At 40.3% G+C, this 24,052-nt stretch overlaps 1 protein-coding gene across 7 annotated transcripts in view; it reads left to right on the top strand.

Moving 5' to 3' along the window:
- pcloa (piccolo presynaptic cytomatrix protein a) overlaps positions 1–20,552 on the top strand; it is a 55,558-nt gene extending 35,006 nt beyond the window's left edge. Inside the window, exons 10-28 of one of the 7 annotated variants that reach the window (XM_085769503.1) lie at positions 474–556; positions 801–876; positions 2,089–2,214; positions 4,920–5,028; positions 5,444–5,508; positions 5,987–6,171; positions 6,556–6,606; positions 6,827–6,957; positions 8,693–8,719; positions 9,911–10,004; positions 11,140–11,211; positions 11,302–11,548; positions 12,139–12,390; positions 13,491–13,679; positions 14,778–14,919; positions 15,071–15,132; positions 15,945–16,079; positions 17,533–17,678; positions 17,773–20,552. In XM_085769503.1, the coding sequence (XP_085625629.1) occupies positions 474–556; positions 801–876; positions 2,089–2,214; positions 4,920–5,028; positions 5,444–5,508; positions 5,987–6,171; positions 6,556–6,606; positions 6,827–6,957; positions 8,693–8,719; positions 9,911–10,004; positions 11,140–11,211; positions 11,302–11,548; positions 12,139–12,390; positions 13,491–13,679; positions 14,778–14,919; positions 15,071–15,132; positions 15,945–16,079; positions 17,533–17,678; positions 17,773–17,916 (2,336 nt within the window). In that variant the 3' untranslated portion in view covers positions 17,917–20,552. Of the gene's footprint in view, positions 1–473; positions 557–800; positions 877–2,085; positions 2,215–4,919; positions 5,029–5,443; positions 5,509–5,986; positions 6,172–6,555; positions 6,607–6,826; positions 6,958–8,692; positions 8,720–9,910; positions 10,005–11,139; positions 11,212–11,301; positions 11,549–12,138; positions 12,391–13,490; positions 13,680–14,777; positions 14,920–15,070; positions 15,133–15,944; positions 16,086–17,532; positions 17,679–17,772 lie in introns of all 7 variants that reach the window. The other 6 variants (XM_085769502.1, XM_085769499.1, XM_085769498.1 and 3 more) reach the window with 6 other exon arrangements.
- The last annotated feature ends 3,500 nt before the right edge of the window (positions 20,553–24,052 follow it).

Genomic DNA, 24,052 nt, shown 5'->3' with positions numbered 1-24,052 from the left:
ATTAATTTTATATGCAATTTTACAAATGTCATGAGAAAATGTGTTGTACACATTTTTTGTAAGAAACACATAGTCACCTCCCTAACAATTGGAGAATAATCAATGTGTACATAACCAACATACAATCACAGAAAATTAGCACATTAAAAGTTTAGATTTTATATCTATGCATACTGTACTAATACTATTTTTTATTTAAACTGCATTATTTCCCCCACTTATTTTTCAGTACATGTGAAAATCTTTTGATGCTCAGCATCCTTTTTCCTTTTCACGAAAAAAGTGAAGTAATTAATTCAATTTTCTTTTGGCCTTTTTACCTTCCTCCTATTTCATCCCGAGTCACTAATCGGTATTTACTTTATCATTTTTACTGAATGGTCTGTAATCACCTTTAAATGAAATGAAACCCATCCTCGTTGGTAGGATCTCTCACATTGGTTCTGAAGTAGTGCTTTTTTTTATCCCTGAAGCATACCACCTTAGACGAGAAGAGACAGACTGGTTTGACAAACCAAGAGATGGGCGCTCAGAGAACGGACAAGAAAAGAGACAGGTGAAAGAGGACAAACAAAACACATGCACACACTTTACACTGTTTAGCCAGTCCAAGCAGTAATGAAATGCATGCACCCTCACCCATTCACCTGGATATCTACTGTATATGTGGTATGTACAATCAGATGCTATTGCAAGGTACTTAAACACCACATATATGTTCATGTTGCAAAGAATCCATACCTAACTCTTTTCCATTTACCTTACATACATGACATCTCACCATTGTGTATGGACCACAGGGAAAAGGTCCATTCTACCCCTTCCCTCACCTCAGGGTCAAACTGCAGAGGGATCCCAAAGACCGCAGTGTCTCAGGTAAAGTACCACAGTTTACTACATTTCATTCAACAACAACAACAACAACAACATCAGCCGGCTACTGCATGAGAAGTAATGTGCATTCAAAGAGGCATGTATTCAAAGCTAATGTGTTATTGACTGTAAGGCATGCATTAGATCTTATTGACCCCATTGCTTACTGACTGCATCAAATATGCACTGTTTACATCACGGACATTGTTTTCCTTTTATTGATCATAAAATAGATTCAAAATTATTTTAAAAAGGGTAAAGGCAGTAAAATGTATACATTAATATTGATTGTAATGTCTCATTAGGTTTACAGAGCATGACTAGTATGCTTTGTACATATTATTTACTTGATATTCATGCCAAACCTCAAGAAACTGGCAAGTCACTCCTTCTGCCATTACGTTCCATCACACCGTTCCTCCAGGCTGGGAGCAGACAGACATTTCATTTCCTGGCTTCCCTTTTGATTTGGCTCTTATCCACGCTCATCAGTCATTGCCATGCTCAAGATGGCGTATCCCTCACGCTCAGGATTATCTTTCACAATTAACAAACAGCCCACAAAGGAAGCATTTTGTTTATGAGGGGCCTGATGGTGATCTGAGTCATTTTGTTTCTCGCTGCAGTAACCATGTTAAAGCGGTTTATGTAGCAAAATGAAGGAGGTTGTGGCTCTGTGTAGGTGAGGGCCTTTTTATGTGTGACCCATGGAAGAATACTATACCCTTGCATGAGTTGCAGATAATCAATAGAGGAGTTGGTGTGTGTGCTGTTACAAATGCAGCACCTACAGAACAGTGAAATGTTTTTCTACCGAGCTATCTACCTAAAGTATATCATTTTATGTCAAAAGCTAAGATGACACTTCTGCTCTCCTAAGCTAGTTCCATTAAGCTGCAGTTTAGCCAAGACTTTCCTATCAAAATTGGGGGGGGGGGGGGGGGTTAGCTCTCAATTCAATTTTTTTTTGGAATAAAGATAAGTTAAATTACTATGATTATGTTTTCAACTATAGGTTTTAGCTAGAAGCAGGTTACAGCTAAAAACAGGAAGTAAATATAGGCTATTCTCGTCATCTAGGCTAACCCTGGTCTGTTTTGGTGAGTCTGTGTTTGTTAACATGCAAAAGAAACAATAAAGTTAAATGTCAATGTTAGAGATCAAATGCTAATTATTAATGGTACTCACTCGGTCTTTGTGTTTGATCCCAAGCAGGAAATGGTCTGGGTATCCGTGTGGTTGGAGGGAAAGAGGTCCCTGGCAGTAATGGAGACATCGGAGCTTACGTTGCCAAAGTGCTACCTGGTGGAGCTGCAGAGCAAACCGGAAAGATTCTTGAAGGTATGGTTTTTGATGAAATACACTTCCCTTTGTGCAGAAACATGTTGTAGATATGAAGACAAGGGGGGAAAAAAAGTTTATAGGCCATGTCCAATTTCATGCCTTTCTCTTTCAAGGATAGGTTTTAATTTGGGTAAATATGTTTCTCTTTCATACCAAAAGTCAAATGAAAAGATTGTAAAGTTTTAAAAGCATTCCATCAAAGATTAACAAAAAAAATAGTGACAAGAAAGTGACATTTCCTAATCACACATTTAAACATGTTATTCACTTTTGAGAAAAACAGTGGTGACAGAAAGAGGTCTAAATTTGCATTCAATTTTCATCACATACTGCCAATGGGCTATGACTCATTGGAGTTGTGTTATACATTTTATTGGTTGTATTCAAATACATATACTGTAGACGTATATGTGTATATACATGTAGATGTGGTCTAATAATAATGGCACTGATCATTTTTCCTCTAAAATGGAAGCAACACAGCATACTGTATACTGTATTATATAGGTGGTAGCTGCAACACCTACAGTTAGCTATTCACCTCGTCACCATGTAACCATAATGCACTCTCTCACAGATATATGACCTGTGATTTCACCCTTACACACCTCTCACTGACACCACCTGAGGATGAATTGCTGTGTGGTGTATTAACAGGAACACTTTTCACAAGGTGTTATTGATTTCACACGGGGGGGTTTGAGAACAGTTAACCCTCTCACCCTCCCAGTCCATCTGTCTACTCATACTCGCCTTTAATCTCTGTGTTGAGGCACATTGACAGTGTCGGACAATTGGTAAAGCTGTGGCCCGAGCCTTTTTTGATGCTGCCACACTGGTGATCTATGGATGGAGAGAAATACGGCCTAGTCTGGACCTGCAGAGTGTGTGTGATCCATCTGTCTGTTCTCTGTTGATGTGTGTGTGTCTGAGCGTGGGCATTTCTTAATCACACTTTCTGTTCTTGTTTGTCTCTCATTCCATTTCCCTCTTTTTTTTCAAAAATATCCTTTTTCCATGGATGTTTTTCTCTCCATTTATATATCATATCAGGCTATTCTGAGATTTTCTGTGAAGACAGCATCATCAAAAGATGAAGATAAAAAAAATGCAACTGTGAAAAATTGTGGAAAAAGTGGAGCTTAACTTGGCTTAAAGGTTTTGCTTGGATTTAAATAGATTTTTCAATGGGATCTCCAGTGAAACTTAATGGAAAACTAAGTAAAGCAGAGAAATATAAATGTGGATCATGTTTTCAGTACGGTTAAAGATTAAATGAAAGTGGAAATTGTTGCAGTATATATTGTAACTTTTACATCAGGAAACAAAAATCCCAAATGATAAATAAATATTTCAAGTTTTAATTAAGGTTTCAATGGTTGAAAAGGTCAGAGAGCACATAATAGATCACACAGTGTAATTTCTCATTAGACTGTACATTTTTTAATTCACCTAATTCAGTTTTATTTCATTTATACATATATCACCATATTGTATCAAACTGTAATGCTTCCTATGTATTTATCTTTTTTGCTACTTTGCTACATATTATGACTCACCTATAATTATTCAGCCTCTTATACATTGTAGTCTTATCTATTTTATTATTCTAAGCACAGACAACCCTCCGTGGTGTAGGTGAAAGCTGATGATGATTGCGTAGGTCCAGGAGTCAAGATGCATGCGTGACGCTGTTCCCCACAAGGACAACTCGGCCATGACAACAGCCATAACCCTGTCATCAACACTAAGCAGAATGACTGCAAAGTGTTTTCGTTCTGCCATTGGTAACGCAGTATCTCCCTCCCCTGTCGTGTGAATATGGAGAAATGTCGTCAGATTCAACAGGCACAGAGGCTTAGTGTCACAGAGGGCGCGTGTAGGAATGCCTGTTTGTTTCTCTGCTGCTGCTGAAATTCAGATTTCACAAGCCTCACAATGGGACCAATGTGGTGAATAATATCAGGGTGAAACTACAGTGCAGCTTCCCTGTCACTCACACATGCAGCGAGGGAGTATCGGCGCAAACAGAGGACCCTCCTGATGAGCTGTTTCAACCTGTGTAAGTCGCGCCAGTGTGCAGGGTGTGTTTTTGGAAGGATTTAGTGGGTTTGCTGTGCTGTGTGGATTCATATAAGCTTTCACTGCTGAATTAAATATAAATACATGGTCAATTTTATGAGACATTTGTCATAGCTGGAGAAATACCAAAAAGAATCTGATTTGATTTTCTCTTCGTTCCAGGCGTTCCATGCGTCATGTTTGAATTGTTCTCCTGCAAACTCTAGTTTCTATAGTTGCAATAACACAAGGCCGTTTTCGGGTTGATTTTTTCCTCTGTTTGTGCCTGAGAGCCCCGTGAGCAGCTTTGTCACACAGCTGCTGTTTGGGCTGTCACCAGCATTCATCTCTCTCGTTTTGGCTTGCAGTCTGATGCACATGTCGTTTGAGTGCAAGAATCAAAGCTTGTTTTCTCTCTCAAAAGATTCCTCGCTGTGAGTCAAAGGATGGATTTGAGACCATGAACTGGTCACGTATCCAAGCCAACAGGGATTTATTTTTCCCGTGAATTGATCCCTTTATGCACTCAAAGAGCTTCTTCTCACTTCAAGCTTTTGGTTTCTTTCTGGTTTGAAATGAAATGTTTGTATTACACTGCATATGGTATTGTTGACTTTTTTTTCACCCTGCCTATGTAATAGGAATGCAAGTGCTGGAGTGGAATGGAGTTATTCTGACGGGGAAAACCTATGAAGAGGTACAAGGGCTCGTAGGGCAACCGTGCAGTGATGCAGAAGTGTGTGTCAGACTGTGAGTATAAGCTTTGTCACAGTTTGTTTTCTCCGCCCTGTATTTATAGCACTCCATATTCATTCTTCTGCCATTTTTTATTTTCTTCCTCTGTTTATCCTTGATCCAAATCCAATCATTGCTCCTCCTTCATTTCCTGCCTCTTCATCCACCTAATGTTTCACTCTGCTCCTCTTTGTTTTTTGTGGTCTGTTTTATGATTTACAAAATTGCAATTTCCCTCTAAATCACACATCCAATTCTACAAAGCATCCTTCTCTCATTTCATTTTTTAAAAGCCAGTCATGATTGCCAGCATTGCTGTTTCCGATCGAGTTAATCAGAGCCATTTTACCCTCATCTGCGTTATTCTTCAGTTTTCCGTTTTAATTTTGATTTCCAGAATTATATGACGCATTAATTCCTTGTTTTTCAGCGATCTCAACATGCTGGCTGAGTCTGAGGGTTCCCAACATCTGAATTTCCAGGAGCACAGCAAAAGTGAGTTCCAGTATTCCTATAACTAGGTCTTTTCACTTCTCACTCACATTTCCTAATTAACTTTTGTCTCTTGCAGTTTTCCGACTCTCTTCTCATATCACTTTCATCTAAGATTCGCTCATTTCTCAAGTTCAGCCATGCATTACTTGTGGCCTATTTCCTCTGTCTGTCTGCATTAAATTGAACCATTCTGGGAACACTAGATTGTTTTCAAAGGGCTGCTGTAATGTGGTGCCTTAATATTCAACTTGAAGTTTTCTATTTGTGGTTTTTCATGTCTTCTTCGTTTCCAATGAAATTGGCGACCGAAACTTTTCTGGTTTCAACCTCCTGCACAGTGTGTGTTCCTGCTCCATCTTTCCCTTGATAAAGAGAGGCTAAAAAAAATGTTTCCAGCTTCATTTTATGTGTTTGTGCTGCTGTCAAAATGCATTGGATTATGTAGGTATGATGCTATGATTATGTATGTGCCTTGTAGGTGACAGACCGCCCAGGTCTCCAGGGGTTGACCCTAAGCAGCTTGCGGCTGAGCTGCAGAAAGTGTCACAACAGCAGGCTCCCACGTCCGGCTCTTCCTCAGGACTGCCCGCCACCACCTCGGCCACCTCCAGTCCAGCCCAGCCAGGATCGCCATCCGTCAGCAAGAAACGCCACAGCAGCAAGGCCGGTCCACTTTCAAAAGTTGATCACAGATGACAGTACATGTATATCTCAGATGTGTTAATGCCATTATGATCTCAAAATTGAGTTGCTGGTTAAATCTGCAGACCAGTCCCTCACATTTCTGTAACTCACGCATTTCCCAAAAAGCTTTGTTGAGCGATATCAGTCTTTAAAAACACAGTGGTACATAATGAATATTGAAATAAATGCACAGATGCAACTTGGAGTTTTGCCTCAAGTGCTGCATCAAGTACAGCACAGCACAGTAAAGAACGCAGTGTACAGTATCAACACCCACCAGTAAATTCAAACTCTCCACCCACAGATTTTTTTTTTTTTTTTTTTGCAGGCAGGATCTAAACATGTTGCTTTTATCTCTCACAGACTGCAGAGGGAACGAAGACCCAGTCCCATCCCATCACTGGAGAGATACAGGTCTGTGAAAAGAAACCATGAGTTATGTAATCTTAAAGCAAATATATGGTTATGATAGATCTGGGGTATATGTTACATTGATTATGTGAAATCATTTGTATTTTCAAACCATGGAAGTTGAAGCCCTTTTTTTTAATTGTCACATTTCTACACAGTTTTCAGTGTTTTCTATTGTTTTTCTCCCGAAGTCCATTTGAATTCATTTTCACTCTCTCTGCAGCTTCAAATCCACTATGATAAGCAGCTTGGCAACTTGATCGTTCACGTCCTGCAGGCCAGAAACCTCACTCCGCGGGACAACAACGGCTACTCCGACCCATTTGTTAAAGTGTATCTCCTGCCAGGGAGAGGGTGAGTCAAGGGTGTGGAACCTGCAAGCACAACTTAGAAAAAAAAAGTTAAAAAGAGGGGCAATGTCAGTTTTAATGATGTAATAATACAAAATGAGAAATACATTGGAGGTGTACTAGTATAAACAGATAAATGGGAGTAAGATGCCACTTTTATTTGGTGCTTTGCTGTTGTTTTCTGCCACTTTTGGTGGAAGAATTTAAACAGACCTGCTTAGATTTTCCACATTGACATCAGTGTCTATGCAGGCAGCCACTTCGTTAAGCTCAAACCTGATTTCCATTCATTTTAAAATCGATTTACAATTGATTTTGGCTTACCATGACATCTTTCAATGTGCAGCACATGACCTCTCTTTGGTATCTGTTCCTTCAGTGCCTATGTATACACAGTCCATCAAAGGCTATGTTTTATGTTGTTACTTGTTATTGTTATGGGACTAATCATCCCCTTATCGCTGCTGAATGACATGAATGCTATGTAAATGATATGAGGTTTAGTGTACTTGTGTTGATGTGGCCCCTGTTGATGGGTGCTCCACTGTACCGTAGGTGTGAGTGCAGTCTGAATCAATAGCTCTCATATTTAGTTGCAATACGATCCTCACTCCCTCATACATCCAGGGCCCCCTTCTCACTGTGATTGCGCTTTAATGTAATTGACTCTCCCACCTTCTCTGCTGTATGAGGTCCCTCGAGAGAGTGTTTTTTTTGTTTTTTTCCTGTCATCGTTTCAGATAAAAGCAATAATATATGGCTGTAGGCTTTACAGCCAGCCACCACTCTATCAGGCTTTCAGTTTCACACATGCGCAGATGCAAACATCACTGTGGCTTAGGTTTATGCTGAGGTCACCAGAGAGTGGCAGCCACAAGCCCCCGCAGCCACCTTACCAATAGTTGCTACAGAAACATGCACATTTAAAGTGCATGTGCGCACATACTGTATATGCTGCATGTGTATACATGGTCAATCTCACAGCTATCACAGCACCAATGGCAATTCATGCAGAGGCTTTTCAGATGCATCACAGATCTCCTGGCAACCACATGGAGGTCCTGCAGTGTTTTGAATAGTCTGACGTTATTATTCAATGCACAGGAACCAGGAAATAGGAAAACATGTTTACATACATTTACATGTCATTGTTTACAATCTTGATTCTCTGGGATACATGCAAGTAAAGATACACAGGTGTTGCTTTTGGAAATGTTCAATGTAAGTATCAATTAGGAAGCAGAAACACATTTAGCAAACTAAAATGTAAAGAAAATGCAGGAAAAAAAATCAGGAGATGGAGATGAAACAAACCACTGCATCCTAGAAACACATGAATAATATAGATTTAACTTTAATTTAAGTTAAATGGTCAGTAAGGTTTCAGGGGTTAGAGGTTAGGGTTAAGGTTAAGAGGGTGGCCCATGAGGTCGCAGATCTCCACTTGGATTGCCAAAGGATGCGTAACATCACCTGAAAGTCCTCTTTACACACATACATGATATTCATGAGACACTAAAGCACAAACTTAATCCACCCACTCCAGCATACCACAGCTCCCTGCTCTTGTCCTTCTCCTAAAGACACAGTTAATGAATCACATACAGACTACTACAGTAATTTCCCCTTTCCCATATACCCACTCACAGTCCACAGACACTCTTTTGACCCCCACCCTCCCTCTGACTATTGTTTCTGTATGTTGTTCTTTATATTTAATGCATGCTGGACCCCCTCAGTCAGGTCATGGTTGTCCAGAACGCCAGGTATGTGACTTGCCCACTTTGGCACTTTGGTTCTGTTTTGGTTGAAATTTGGTTGTCAGTTTGGTGAAGGTTACAAAACATCCAGGTTTTTTTTTTTTTGTTCTTTTTTTTAACAACCGATCGTAAGCTCATTGACACACGTTAATTAGCTCAGTCCAACTAACTCCCTTCACCCTGGAACAAGTGTGCATTTTGCCTTAGTCGCCATATTCTCATGATATTCCCCTCACCTTAAGTTTTAGTGTCCTTGCATTGCATTTCAGGATGACAAAAATCCCTAAATATTAACATCTAACATATTAACAGCTTAAGATAACACATATAAACATACAATCTGTGCTGACAATTCACGCTTTCCCAGCTGACTTTTGTGTTTTCCTGGTAGATGGTCTGTTTTTGTTCCTACCCATTGTAGTTTGAAACCCTAACATTGAACCTGACGCACTTTAGTTTGTCCCTGTTTTGTGATTAAGACCCCTCAGTAATGTCCTACATCGTGCCCCGACATCATAATGTAACCCTCAGTGCCACGTTCAATACACACTCTCATTATTTTGCTCTGCAGTCCTTTATTCATCCCATTACTTTCCAATATACGGTAGATTGTCCTTGTCTTTACCAAACTAACTCTTACAGACTCATATCCTACAATCTTAAATCGAACCCTACACCCTGCAAAAAACATCCATCTAACAAGTCATTCATTCTACTCCAGTCAACTGTGATGTAAAATATTTTTTTTCTCAAAACAAGTGAAAGAGTCCGTGAGTCAGAGTATATTTCTTCTGACTGCAAATTGACTTATTTAAGTTATTTGATTTAAGTTTAGAAAAATGTAATTAGAAGTGAGACTGCTTCTTCTACTTTTTTTCTCTCCTTTTATTTTACTGGCGTTCATTTTCACTTGTTTTAAGATATAGAAATGTTTATGTGACTAAATGACTTGATGGACATCAAAATGGACGTTTTTGCACCACACCTTGACATCGCACCCGGCCGTCCATGCACGTAGGCCCATACATTGTTACTGTCCAAACAATGTGCATCGCATTCATTCTCTCTCTCCCCTCTACTGTCACGTTGTGCCCTTTAACTCCAGTAAATTGTGCTCAGTACATTGTGGTGCTCCACTTCCCTGTACGACTCTTGCGTGTCTGTGACCATTGTTGCGATGTGTCCCCCCACCCCTAGTGCTGAAAACAAGAGGAGGTCCAAACATGCGGGCAAGAGCCTCAACCCCGAGTGGAACCAGACTGTCATCTATAAGAACATCCACCTGGAGCAGGTACTGTATGTGGTCCATTACACGCAGCGGCACAGCGCAGCGCAGTGTCATGCTTCTTTTTTTTTCATTTTGTAATTAAATGATTAGTAATTTGGGCTAGAATAGACGTGGCATACACACTACATCTAAAGTGTTTGACAGTCAAGTTTAAAGAGTGAAAGAATTTTTGTAACTATATAGCAAAGGCAGTCGGCACAAACAAAGACATTAAATGTGTCAGGTTCTACATTAAAATGATTCAAACACAAAAAAATTGCCTTTTCTCTGCTGGCACTCTGGTGAGTATTATGGCCATTGGTTTTATTAGAGCAGATGGATATGCCACTGGGATTTAATCATACCATGGTAGAGCCCATTTTAGATTTGTTGGAAAATTATCAATCCTAGCAAATTTGTGAACGTCTGTTGTCAGGGTTTTTTTAATCTGCCTAAATGATTGCACATTTTTTTTCTTTAAGGTTTATTTTGGTATTTTGTTGTACACTCAGCCAAGATAGGTCACTATAAAGACACATTAAAGGAGCTATTTATACATTTTTGCTAGTGCTACGTAGCCAACATTAGCAACTGTTTACTTACTGTACCAGTCTTGACAAGAGCTTCAGTCAGTTGCGTCAGCAACGAGAGGTTATAAAACACCCTCTCAGTGGTGTTGCATCTTCAGAGCAGAGTGGATGCTACAGTGACTCAGTATCAGAAAGGGCCAAGCTAGTTTGTTCCCATGTTAGCATGGCCATGTGGGCCCCATAAGGGCTACATTTGGGCTGCAGATAAGGGTCCCAAGTGGGTTTGTCCGCAGTTTCCATGGTGGCCTCACCTGTGTTTGCCCATATGGGTTTCAAGTTGGTTCTGACTGGGTTTCAGGAGGGGCCCAACTTGGAGAGTTGCACAGGACCCATGTGCCCACATGGGCCGAAGAGGGATCAGACTGGACCTTAAGTGGGGCCCAACCAGGCAATTCATCTGAGACCCTTTTAGGCCCCACCTGTGTGACCATACCATGCTAGTAGATGGAAAGAAATTACAGAAATAGTAGCAAAAGTGAAGGAATAAAGTTAGTTATGTTAATATTTCTTCTAGATTGGTGAGTGAACAACTGTTAATGCTAATCTTGGTTTAATTTTGTGTTTCCCAGCTGAGGAAGAAGACCCTGGAGGTGAGCGTGTGGGACTACGACAAGTGCTCCTCCAATGATTTCTTAGGAGAGGTAAACCCCTTTGACAACACTGGTTTTCAATCAGCTGCGTACAGGTAGGTTTTTTATTTGTATTCCCATTAAAACGCTCTCCGTCCCCAGGTCCTTATTGACCTGTCCAACACCACCCAGCTGGACAACGTCCCGCGGTGGCTCACCCTGATGGAGCAGAGCGAGGCGGAACACCACCGGCGCTCCCACACAGGCCAGGGCCGACACGGCTCCTCTAAACCTTCCTCACAGCATTCCTCCCCCAAAACCGCCGGCTCCGCACATGATATTCAGGATTCCCCCAAATCATCTGTCATCAAGAGCCGAAGCCACGGGATCTTTCCAGATCCGGCCAAGGGTAGGACACGATGAATTCCCCTCCCCCGCTCGACCTGATCACCATCATCCCCTAACAGCCCCTGTGAACCTTCTGCTTTTCTGCTATTCTTGTTTCCGTCTTCTCTGTATTTGTTCTCTCCTCTACTTTATTCTTTTCACTTCTCTTACATTGTGGTTTCTTCCTGTCACTGCTTCTTACTTCAGTTTTTTCCTTCTATCTCAGTGTCCACATCTGTCCACCTGTATCTCTCTCTGCAATCCTTCCTTTCTCCCAGCACCTTCCGATGGCCATTTTTGCACCCCCATTGTAGCTTCAGCTCCATGCTTTCTGCTTTCTCATGGTCTGTTCTCTCGGTTACCATGTTGTCACCCCAGCTCAGAGGCCTAGCCTTAGCTTCCCTCTATCTGTCTTCTAACACAGAGGGCAACATGGCCGTGGAAGGCTTTGAATGTCCCCCTAATTTAGAAAAATAACCCTCAAATTTAATAAGGATGTTGGACAATCATAGACTTCTAAGGAAGTTACCGTAACAGCGTTTAACAGCCGGTAACAGTTCACTAAAGTAAAAGATAGTCTCTTTGGTAATTTGGTGAATCTGGTTGTTTTAGACACGCAGGTGCCCACTATCGAGAAATCTCACAGTAGCCCTGGCACATCGAAGCCTTCCCCGTCCGAGGGCCAGAGCCAAAGCCATGGACACAGCCAACACTCTCGCTCGCACGGCGCTTCACGCTCCAGCAAAAGCGCCGCACGGCAACACCATCAGGACAGCGGCACTGGAAGCAGCGGAGGTGCTGCCATAGCAACGGGCGATGCCCCACAGCAGTCACAGCAGCAGCCGCCGCAACGCCTCCAACCAAGTAAACCAAGACGCAAATAAAGCCTACGCAGCATGGCCTCCTCGCACTCATCTGTTCTACCTTCTGTTGGGGTTTTTTTCTGTTCCTTTAGTTTCCTTTTTCTATTCTTGGTTTCCCCTCACCCCTTTTACACCCTCTGGTCCTCTTCCCCCGTTGTATTCACAGTGTGTCTCTCACCGCTTCTCTGTATGTACTCACAAGTGTGTAGAGCAAGCACTTCACCTGTACCGTAGCACACTGTCTGTGACTTTCCTGAGTTTGACGCCCTTTCATTTACCCCAAAGAGGCATAATGGTTGCTTAAAAAAGGCCACTTCTGACTACTTTAACCTACCTAACAATTAACAATTAAATATAGTTTTTGAGGCTATAAATCCTATCTTTTTTAATGCTACTTTAAGTTAAACAAGAAATAATTACTTTTACCTTGGTTGAAGTTAAATAACTTTACTTAAGTAAAAGTATGAAAAAAAAGTAAAGCGCACTGCAATGTCTCCAGCTCACTTTAAAATGACAAGACCAGCATAATCTTTGTCGCTACAAGTCCAGTTAATGTTGTTCAGCCGAGAAAAATTATGCTTCCAGGAGAGGTTTAATAATTTTGGATTTACTGATTCAACCTTTAAAACAAAAAAAAGATGCAGTCCCCACCCCCTCCCTAAGATATCATTAACCTCTTTTGGTATTTTTATTTCATTATTCTTTGGATTTATTTTTGATTCTGTTTATCAACAAGCGATGACCAGCTTTTCTGGGGCTCCTCCACTGAGATGGCTGTGCATGCAGTCCACTACCCCTCCCTTTTTATTTTATTTTATTTTTTTGTTTGTTTGAATAACTACCGGACCCACAATGCACCTCAGTAGATGCTGCACACCCCGCCCATTACTGACATGCGGGAGGGGCGAATGTGCACCGCACACTGTGGCTGCATGTGATTGACAGTCAAGCTGGTTGCCATGGTGAAGATAAACCGCTCTCTGAATCTCCATCTTGCTCCTCCCCCTCCTTCCATCTTGAACTTCGACCCCCATGACCTTTGTTTCCCGGCGTTGACTCCCCTGACATCCGACCTGCGCCTGCGAAAACAAACACATCCAGGCCAAAGAGGCCGCCTCTCACTGAGGCACCAGAGACACAGCGTAGTGGGCGTGCTCACCATTCAGAGAGCCCAGTCCGATTGGCTGCCTGCCCTGCCATCGGTTGTGTCGGCCAAAGGGAGCAGAGCAGACGGCAGACACCTGACCCTCAGGAAAGCTGTGTCAGAAGAGAGGCCGCAGAGCATCGGAGGTGAGCGTTTGCCCAAGAGTCTCCTCCCTGTCGTGTGACTGAAGCACAGATGGAGCAAGGAGAGAGAAAGAGTGAGAGAAAGAAAGAGAGGATGCGATACTACTAACGCACACCTGCAGAAAGAGAGAGAGAGGGGAGTCTTACAAGCTAATAAAAAAAAGAGACAGGAAGACAGAGAGAAAGTTGCACATCACCAAGGATTCATGCAGCGACGCACACTTCCTCCACGGCCACCAACACGGCTCACTAATACCAGGAAATGAATGTCTCAAACTGTGATATGATTCACTGAGAGTTAACGCTGTGCAACCGCCACATCTGCTGCGTCATGACTCCCCCACTGCTTCATTGAACTGGTATTAGTGAGCTTTTTGCAACCCGTCAATGACATGGTGTTGAGTGGCCCGAAAGGAAGTCGTGTCGGCATGGATCCTGTTCTGCACCACATCCACGCATCCCATTCATACTCTACCACACTGCCTGATCAGCTGTTGAAATGTAAAACATTTAAACATGCACTTCTTAAAGAATTACATCTAAAATATGTTGTATATTAAAAAGGTTTTTTAAACATTAATGAAAAAAAAGATCCTTTAAACTCCTGATATGAAACAATATACATGTAATTTAAACTTTTAAACTAAAGAAATGCCCAGACTGAGATATTAGATTATTATAAATAGCTCATATAGTAGACTAACAATGTCACTAGGGTCTACGTGCCTCTTGTTTGGTCTGCATAAACATATCTGTGTGATATTTCTCTGGATTTATTTGTCTGTGTCATGTTGAAGCTTTATATGTGAGTTATTCCTGTCTTGTCTTTGTCTGAGAGAAAGTTTCCAATTGCTGTTTGTCCATATGCTTCTTGCTAGTCCTCTGTGTTTGTGTGATTTTCATAAAGAGTCATCCTTTTGACTGCGACATGAATTATTATGCGTATTAAAGTTGTTTATGATGGATTTTAGTCGCTGCAGATATTAACTAATGCTTCTTGGCCCTAGTTTTTAACGTTCCTGGACCTGGCAGACGTGCAATTTCTCTCCCTGTCTCTTGTCCTTGTCTTGTTGTGATGGATGTGGTCGTATCTCCGCACAGCTCGGTCGAGCTACAGATCCAGCGACGCCCCGGTCACAGCGGCCTCATTGGACAGCGGCCTGAGTGGCAGCGCCTACAGCCTATTGGATGAAGAGGCAGAGACAAACGAGGTGGACAGTGCCATCTTCCAGGTCCCCCGATTGTGAGTCAGCTTATTCTGTGTAATTCTATCTAAAAGAAACGTTTATCACTGTCACCGCTCTCAGCAAATAAACAAGATTTATCAAATACCCAATAAATAAAATATCTGTTGTAATGTGTAGTTTCCTTTCTCTGATTCCTTCTTTGTTCAGTGGAAAGATCCCAAACGGCACAGACGTGATGAAATCATCCATGGGACACAATGATGGAGAAGGTAAAATATCTATGTGTGTGAGTGTGTGTTCATGTACTGTATGGATGTAAAACATATAACACTACGCACATTGTTCAGTCATTGTTCATTTCAATGCTGAAAATGTAAAATTGGTTTTAGCAGATAAGTTTGATCTTACAAAGTCATCTCAACTTTTACACTATGTTATATTTGCATACAAGCAGAAATGTTAATTTCCTCTGTGCTTGTACAGTACTGTGCTTGTGCGTGTGAGTGTGTATTTCACTGTTTCCATAACAATAAGAATATTGAAAATGTTGTTTTAACATTAGCATTATACCGTAGACCTGCCAGGATCTAAAGGTTATTTTCATTGTTCTGTCTTTGTCATGTAATTAAAACTGATGCAAAGGTGTAAACATCATCTCATATTCACTTTCACACCTGAACTTTGTTTTCAGCTCTTTACGTTCTCACCACCTACTCCCTGTCTTTATGTTTCATTCTTTCTCTCTGTAACACATGCACACACACTCAGAGGCTACCCCTACCATTTGGCAAGGTCTTGTTGCTTTATTCGTTCAGTTGCCAAGGCAACTACAGGACAGGCAAAGCTCCTCATAACTTCTCCCCATCCTTGTTAAACAAATAAATGTGATTGCTTGCAGGCCATGTTTGATATTACTCATCACATGAATACATTTAGTGTCCAGTAGAGGGCGGTGTCATGGAGTAGATGCATCCATGCATTAGCTGTACCACTTATTCGTTTGAAGGTCCTCAAATCCATATGTTGTCGATATTTGACTTTGTTTTACCTAATTTGTGTGTGTATGTGTGTGTATATTTAGGTAAATCCCAGGTGATGGGGGAAATAAAGATTGCACTGAAGAAGGAGATTAAGACAGAGGGTGAGAATTTGGTCCTGGAGATTCTTCAATGTCGCAACATCACCTACAAGTTCAAGTCTCCAGACCATCTGCCTGGTAATGGTGAATAACTGTACTATACATACTTTTATGCATGCAGCATCAAATTTATACTTGTCTGCACAAAAATAGAGACTTATTTGATTGATTTCTAAATGTATTACTTTTTCAATTATGTTCCTGTAAATCCTCATCAAAATCAAAAGTGTTTAATGATAATTATGTGTGTTTTTTTTATATATTTGACAGCTGTGAAACCCACACAGACAATTGTTCAAAAAGACTGGCATCTGACATACCATAAATTCCTTGCCAGTTTTCCTAGATGCTGAGCTGCACGTGTCTCCAGCCAGCACTCCCTTGTAAAGCAACAGTAGGCATTAGATTTACCTACTGTCCAAAGGTATATACTGTACGTTTGTGCAAGGTTATAAGCTCCATTAAAACAAGAGTAACTCAGATAGGTAAATTGGTATTGAAGAATTTATATAAAGCACTTGAAAATTTCACAATTTATTACTAACCCTAACCCTATTAACAATATCAAAATGTAATAGTTAACACCCAGACAACTTAATGTGATGATGCTCAATGTTTCATGGGATCAAAAACTAGCAACATCTTGAATCACAAGGTCTTCAATCATCTACAGTACTGTATATTCAACATGATGATACTATGGATTATATGTTGAACCAACGACTGGACACGTGTCTGTGGTGTACATGGTGAAATCACACTTCTCCACAGATTGCCACCCACCTCACCTCCTCCTCATAATATCTTCGTCCTAATACCCAAGCTGCCCGCCACTTGCTTGATTTGCATTTTGCTTCCAGATGGGATCTGCACACACAAGGCTTTATTTCTATTGATTGCTGCTGTTCTGTTGCTCAGAATTTGCCTCGTTGACTCATAACACCAACACTTAAATGCTAATCTGGATACACACATCGGTACCTGTTGGGGGGACTGAATCCTTGGTGTCTCTTGTCTGTGTGTAATGTGGTTTTAGCACCAGTCTGCGGAGTTACAGCTCTCTTGTTGCCTTCTAGTGGCTGACTGCAGAATAAAATGAACCTCCACCCACCTCAAATAGTAATAACTACAATCCATCTTCTACAGTGCCAAAAAAAAAAAGTATCATTGATTAACTTCTTTGGTGCTACATTTTATAATTGCATATTTTATCAGCTCCCACTGTGGTGTGAAATATTTTATAATAAATTCATTAAATCATACTTTCCTGCAGACAGTGTGGGTACATGCATGTTTGCATAATTAAGTATACAGAGTATGAGAAGCTTCTGGTTTGGGTTTCTGTTTAGTCTCTCATTAAATGCTGTGAACATAACAAACTGAAAAACGTGCATACAAAAGATGACACATGTATGACACAGCAAGGTTATACTGTATATAGACACACATGCATGACGTAATCAAAAGGCAGTGTTGAGAGGGGCTTTGGATTCATAATGTCAGCTTTACAATGATGTGTGTGTGTCTGCAGATCTTTATGTGAAGCTCTATGTGGTGAACATTGCCACCCAGAAAAGGATCATCAAGAAAAAGACCAGAGTGTGTCGTCACGATCGCGAACCGTCTTTCAACGAAACCTTCCGTTTCTCTATGAACCCCACCGGGCATTCACTACAGGTAAACCCAACCTTACCAAAGTAAAAAGGTCTGTTTCCCCTCCCACACATGTAAGTATCAGTCATGACATGTGTTGTTCTTTCGGTTTCTCCAGCTGTTCCTGGTGTCCAACGGTGGCAAGTTTATGAAGAAGACCCTTATCGGGGAGGCCTACGTCTGGCTGGACAAAGTCGACCTTCGTAAGCGTGTGGTGAGCTGGCACAAGCTGCTCGCCAGCACCGCCCAGATCCACTCATAGAAGAAGACTAACTCGAAAGGAAATCAAACCTCAGAAGGAACAGAGAGGTTTCTGACATCTGGGGACACTTGGATCCAACATCTGTGACGCTGGTCCGGTTTCGTTGGGTGGGGGAAAAGGGTGGTATCTCTACGGAACAGGACAAAAAATATCTCTTTCTTCAACCTTTGTTTCAGGGTTCGGATAGCTGGAGTTTTGGAAGGTGAAAAAAAGAAGAGTTCTGGTGATGATTTCTGTCATGTGGGACGTTAGATGTATGAATTTATGTGTTTACAGGTAATGAACACATGTTTACAGGACATACAGTGTACAGTAGTGTGGCCAGGGCTGAGGAGAAAGCAAGTGATGAGTTTGGAGGTCATGTGCGAATCAACCAGGTATTACACACTTTCATTCACACGCACACACACATACACACATGCACACGATTATTTACGACAACTTTGCACACAGTCACTCACGCAGAAGAGAAATTTTAATTCTAAGAGATACAGGGAATGGACACACTTGTAGATCCAAAATTTATTTATTTAGCTGTTTTACCCATGAACGGTTTTCCTTGTTGCTTTATTATGACCTGCAGAGTTTTATTGATTTACAAAGCATTTTGAGAATGAGATATTGAAGACTCCCCTATGGAGACCTCTTATTTATTTTTGTATTATGATATTTAGCGTAGAGTTCTATCATTTGTCTTCTCCGCAATTATTTAAGTACTAAAAAAAAAATCTATCCTGGGAAGGAAGCATAGTATATTTTATAACACACTACCTGTCATTCCAGTTCAAGAAAAAAAAATCCCAGCAAGCATGTTTTTGGATTTATTAATTCCATCTTTTTTCACCTTAAGTGTAAACTAAGTTGAATCAAATTATTGTTTGATAAATGATAAATATAAATATATAGCAAATTGGACACTATATATTGTGCGCATGAGTCTATCTACTGTATTTGGTATGCAGTGCCACATGTTCTGCACAAAAAAAAAAAAATCACCTTTAAGGTTCACTTTGTATATAGTGAAGTGTCATAGATGCAAATGAATTCTAACATATATAGATAGATATATAGATATCTTTATCACAGACAATCGAGTCTTGATGATTGTGACATAGAGTTTTATTTACCCATGACACCCCTTAGAATGTGAGACATTTACTGTGTGAGAGTTAAGCACCTTTTTTTTTTTACCTCGCAAAATCCAAGCACATTACGAGTCTTACATTACACAGTCCCGCTTTGGTTCGTAAGGGCAGTCAGCTTTTTTTTGTGGTATTTTGCACTTTTCCTGCTTAGAATGTAAAACTGATACCATCATCCTGCTAAAAAAAAAGAGATAGGCAGATATTTTTTTTCCAAGGTGAGGAAGTAGAGAGGTCAAGAAATTAAAAAGGCATGACAACAACATCAGGAGATATTGTAGCGAACAAAAAGACAAATACACTGGAAACGTATATGGAAAACCACTATTACCATTCTAAGATGCGACGATGCTATCTCAGTAGCATGTTGATGTTATGTCCCAGCTTTTTTTTTGTCAAGTCTGTGTTGTCTTGATATTATCAGTTACTATTCAAAACTGTAATGTTGTGTCATTAGATATTTATTACACCCCTTTTTACCTAGAGTCGTCCTTATGCTTGTACGGGGGTCAAGAAGCAGAGCGGCTGGTTCATTCAACATTTTCAGTCAAACCTAGCAGCAAAACACGACTAAATATCAGAGTGATTTCTATGCAACGTCTACTATATAACGGTGATAACTGCATCTTGACTTGCTAGAAGTGTAACACTTTGCGGGAGAGGAAGCATTTCTATTGATTTTTCTGTTGCACTGCTGTGTTTTTATGTCCAACTCAGAAATGGTTACTGCTTTAATATGATTTATTTTATTTTATTTTATTTTATGTATTATTTTATATTGCTGTATGAATCTTTATTTGTTGCCTGTGAGACTATTTCATATGTTGTATTATATTTGTTTACAGTACATATCAGGTGTACATAAAAAGAGTTGAGGAATTTTGTTTTTATACACAATGTAGTGCTTGTTTACAATGTTTAGAGGGCCTGAAACTCAGAGAACCAACCTTTTTGCCCTTGTGCACGAACACACACTCACATATGGAAATAAACATGCAGAGATCCTGATTATCATCTAGTTATGAACTAAGATTACAAAAAAAACAAAAAAAAACATTCCTGTGTCGATTGCCCCATCTTTTTATGCACTCCCCCTTTCAATAGTTTCATTTTCCAGTAAGTGTATGAGAAACGACCAAAAGAAGAACATTGTAATCAGTGGACATTATACCTGAAACAATAGTAGTTTTGAGGTCAATGTATGTGTGGTCTTTTTTATTTTATTTTTATACCCATGTGCTTGTGTATGTTGGCATCTCCATACAATGTCCATGCATGTCACTGGCTCCAACGCATATCCCTTCTTTTAAGTGTTGTCTGTTTGAAAATATCGACTTTAAAATCTCTCGTTACACTGGGAAAATCACACACACTTACACACTCACACAAACACACACACACAGATGCCATCTCTCTATTTCCAACCTTGTAAATACATAGCTTTTTTTATACTGGGGTTTGGGGAGCAATAGGTCTTTTAGCAGACAAACAAAATGGTGTGTGATCATAGAAGTAACAGGAACTTGTTTTTTCTCTTGATCAATGTACAGTGGATAGACTGAGAAATGACTTTATGTCTGTCTATAGGGACCCAGATTAACCCGACCCTCTACACCAAACACTAAAGGTTTACCAGAGTCTAACTACACAGACGTCTATCTTAACAACTCAAGTAGTTGCAGGAGAATCTAAATGTGCTCACACTGGATGTTGCATGTTTCGTTGGTGGTTCATACTATTTTTGTGTCCAGATATTATTAAAGAAAAAAAAAGATTGAGGTAGAGAAAGATATAGAACAAAATGTTATAGAGAGGGAACTTATGGAAAAAACTTATTCAAATTATCGATGATGTATGCTGACTGTACAAAGATTATGCTTGTAAAACCTGTCTGGTTTTTCACTTGTAAGTAAACAGAAAAAAAATCTACTGTCATGGTTTTGTGATTGTATACAGGAGGTATTGATAAATTATGCAAATTGTGCTGTAAAAATGGCTGTTGCCCCATGTCTAAATATTAAATATCAGTACAAATTAAGAGTTGTTGCCATTAGCATTGATTTCTTATGGATATATTTTGGGCTATGTTAAATTAAGTGTTGTGTTGTCAGGTGTGACACCAATAGTAGACGTAGTATCAGAATATAACCACACGGTGGTGCTGTGGCCTTTCATTTTAAGCTACAGTCGAAGAATGACTTCATGGTATCTGTTTTATGTCGTTTGTCATTCATGGGAACACCTCATGGATGTATTATATTAACGGAACACCTGCACAGACTCGTCTCAAGACCACGTGGGTGGGTGGGGCTGGTGTGTTTGATTGACAGCCCTCTTCTCCAATGTCGTTGGGCCGTCCGTCTTCAAGGTGAACCAGTGCGTGTGATAGGCCTTTATCAGTTACCGGAAATGTTTGAAAGTAGACCTAAATTGGCGGGCTTTTCCTCTTCCGCTAAGTAGCCAAGATAACTACCGTTAATGCCCATAATTAGCTATCAAAGTGGCATTTGTGTAGCAACGAAAGTGCGTGAACAGAGTATCTATTTGCAAGTCAGACCAACTGTTACCATTAGGAAACAGGTAATATGTGTTTCCTACATTATCAAACTTGTTGTATTTCTTCTGTGCTGACTGAGTCTTGGATGCTTTAGTTTAGTCAGACATTCACTTGTCAATGTAGGAGTCAAGGTAGCCTAAGTCGATTTTTTTCCTAACTTTGATGTGTTCAGGGGCTTGTTGTCATGGTCAGCCTTCTCTCAAGCCTCTTTTTGTTATTCAGCTCACCTCCCTCATTAGTTAAGCTAGTGAAAACAAGGCCCAGTCCCTTTTCTTCCTTTCTTTTTAAAAGAGATTTCTGGGGCTCTTCCTTTGTTGTTATGATAGAGAAGGGAAACAGGGAAGGCATGCAACACAAATTTAAACGGGCTGCTGCAGTTAGAGTTAGGATCCTTCCCTGAAATCTTCACAGACTTCAATGACATATGTCAAAATGATATAATCTTTTTTGGATATATCCATAGAAAACAGATTTAATCCTGTTCAGAAACCAAAAATACAAATGTTTGATCCCATGCTTGTATTTTTTTTAACTGCTCTATCTCATTTTTCCTGTTGTTTTGGTGGTTGACTGTCACTTTAACTATAAAATTCCCTCAGGCAAAGGAAAGTATACATAAAGGGCTCTCCCCTATATATAAGTCCACCTTTATTTATAAGTAATTTCTCTTTTTAAGCAATAGAATTTTTTCTGTCCTCATTTTGCATTGTACTAGGTTATGGCATAAGTTCCCACTCAACTGGTACAAATTAAAATAGGCCTATGTCCTCCTTGCCTCATGTAATAAAAAGAATCAACAAGTAGTATGCATCCACATCCTTGTGTGTACTTTTAAGTGGCTGTAGCTGAGTGTCATTTGTCCTCTCTGTACTCACTACTGATTGGTGCAGTGAGAGTGGATAGAGGTTATTTCAAAGGCATTTCAGAGGCCAGTGGTGCAGTTTGAAACTTCACACACAAATATTCATGTTCAAATCAAGATCTTGGATTGCAAACTAGACTTATTCCAGAGACAAACATGGCATTTGTCTGGACCTTAGCATTTAAAATCAAGGATTCTGTATATTTTGGGCAGCTGTGAAAGTTATAATGGTGCAGCTCAAACAGAAGTAAATCAGTTGGATGATAAAAGCTCAGACAAGCTGAGAAGTTTCTAGAGCTGAGCAGCTGTGTGCTGTTCTGGCCACTGTTCACATTGTAGAGGTCAACATATGTTTTGTGTGAAGCACAGCAAACAAAGACTTGCTGTTCACTGCTCAGTGTAATCAGCGATTTTTTTTTAGAGCTCCAGCTGTGGTTGCCATGCAAACTACATATAATGCAATGCAAGGAAGACATCAAGAATAAGCCTGAAGGACACATCGATGAATTATGTGCTGAAAACAATGACAGCACACTGATGAAAAGGAAATAATCGTCACTTTGAGATGCAGCCAAAAGCTTTAAAGAGTGGACATGTGTTGTTTATTTCCTGAGTATGAGGTGTAGTTGGATTGGGTTTTGTGTCTGACGACCCACAGGCTGAAAATACTCCAGCTCCAAATGTTACCAAATGAAGCCATTTTTAGAATTTCACATTTGGAAAAGACATTTTGTTGGTTTATTTTTCTAAGCCACATCATTAAGCCCTCTTGTCATCCAGTTTTTATGTTTGTGTTTCCAACTCATTATGACATAAATATGTAATGGAATCCATCTGTCCAAGTTCTTTTGAAAGCTTTGTGTTTAAAAGTCAACTGTTCACACTTATAAAATGTGAGGCATGCTCATAGGGAATGTGCCTAAGTCTACACACACACTTGTCTGGCTGTCACTTGATCTCATGAGGCCAATGTTGAAAATGATATCACATTTTGAGGGAGCAGTTAATTTGAATGCCAGCATTTCTCTACTCCTACCTGCAGGGGGAGTGGTGGACCTGTTCTGCAGACGCACCCAATGGTCTCCCTCTGTTGAGGCTTTCTCTTGGACCTTTAACCTGTTGTGCATTTCCCCCTCTGACAAATGCATATTGTCAGGGTTCATGGGGAAAATGATACAAATGCACCCAAATGCTTGAATGCATTTTAATTTGTTGATGTAGAGCATGTGTGTTTGGGTGGGGCTGTGTGTTCTTCTGTTTCTGCCTTTGTGAGGACCAGTTTGAGTCATAGTGTGAGGATGGTTTTGAAAAGCGGAACATTTTAGCACAACTCAAAAAGGTTGTTTGAAGGTTAAGACTTCATCTTAAGGTTGGAGTTAGGATGAATGAGGGAATGAATCATGTCAAGGAAGTGTCCTTACAAAAATGAAAGCACAGGAGTGTGTGTGTGTTTACCGACCGCCTGTCGATGGATTGTGTGTGTGTCAGCACCTGCTGGGCGGTGACTCTGCAGCTGGAGCTACAACCCACCTGCTTGTCTGCTGAGTCTGTCACAAACAAACCGTACAGAAAATG

This window comes from Trachurus japonicus, chromosome 23 (assembly GCF_045865225.1).
Source record: "Trachurus japonicus isolate A0001 chromosome 23, Traja_1.0".
Taxonomy (NCBI): Eukaryota; Metazoa; Chordata; class Actinopteri; order Carangiformes; family Carangidae; genus Trachurus; species Trachurus japonicus.
The sequence above is the reverse complement of the archived record's forward strand: the minus strand, read 5'-3'. Positions and strand labels throughout refer to the sequence as shown.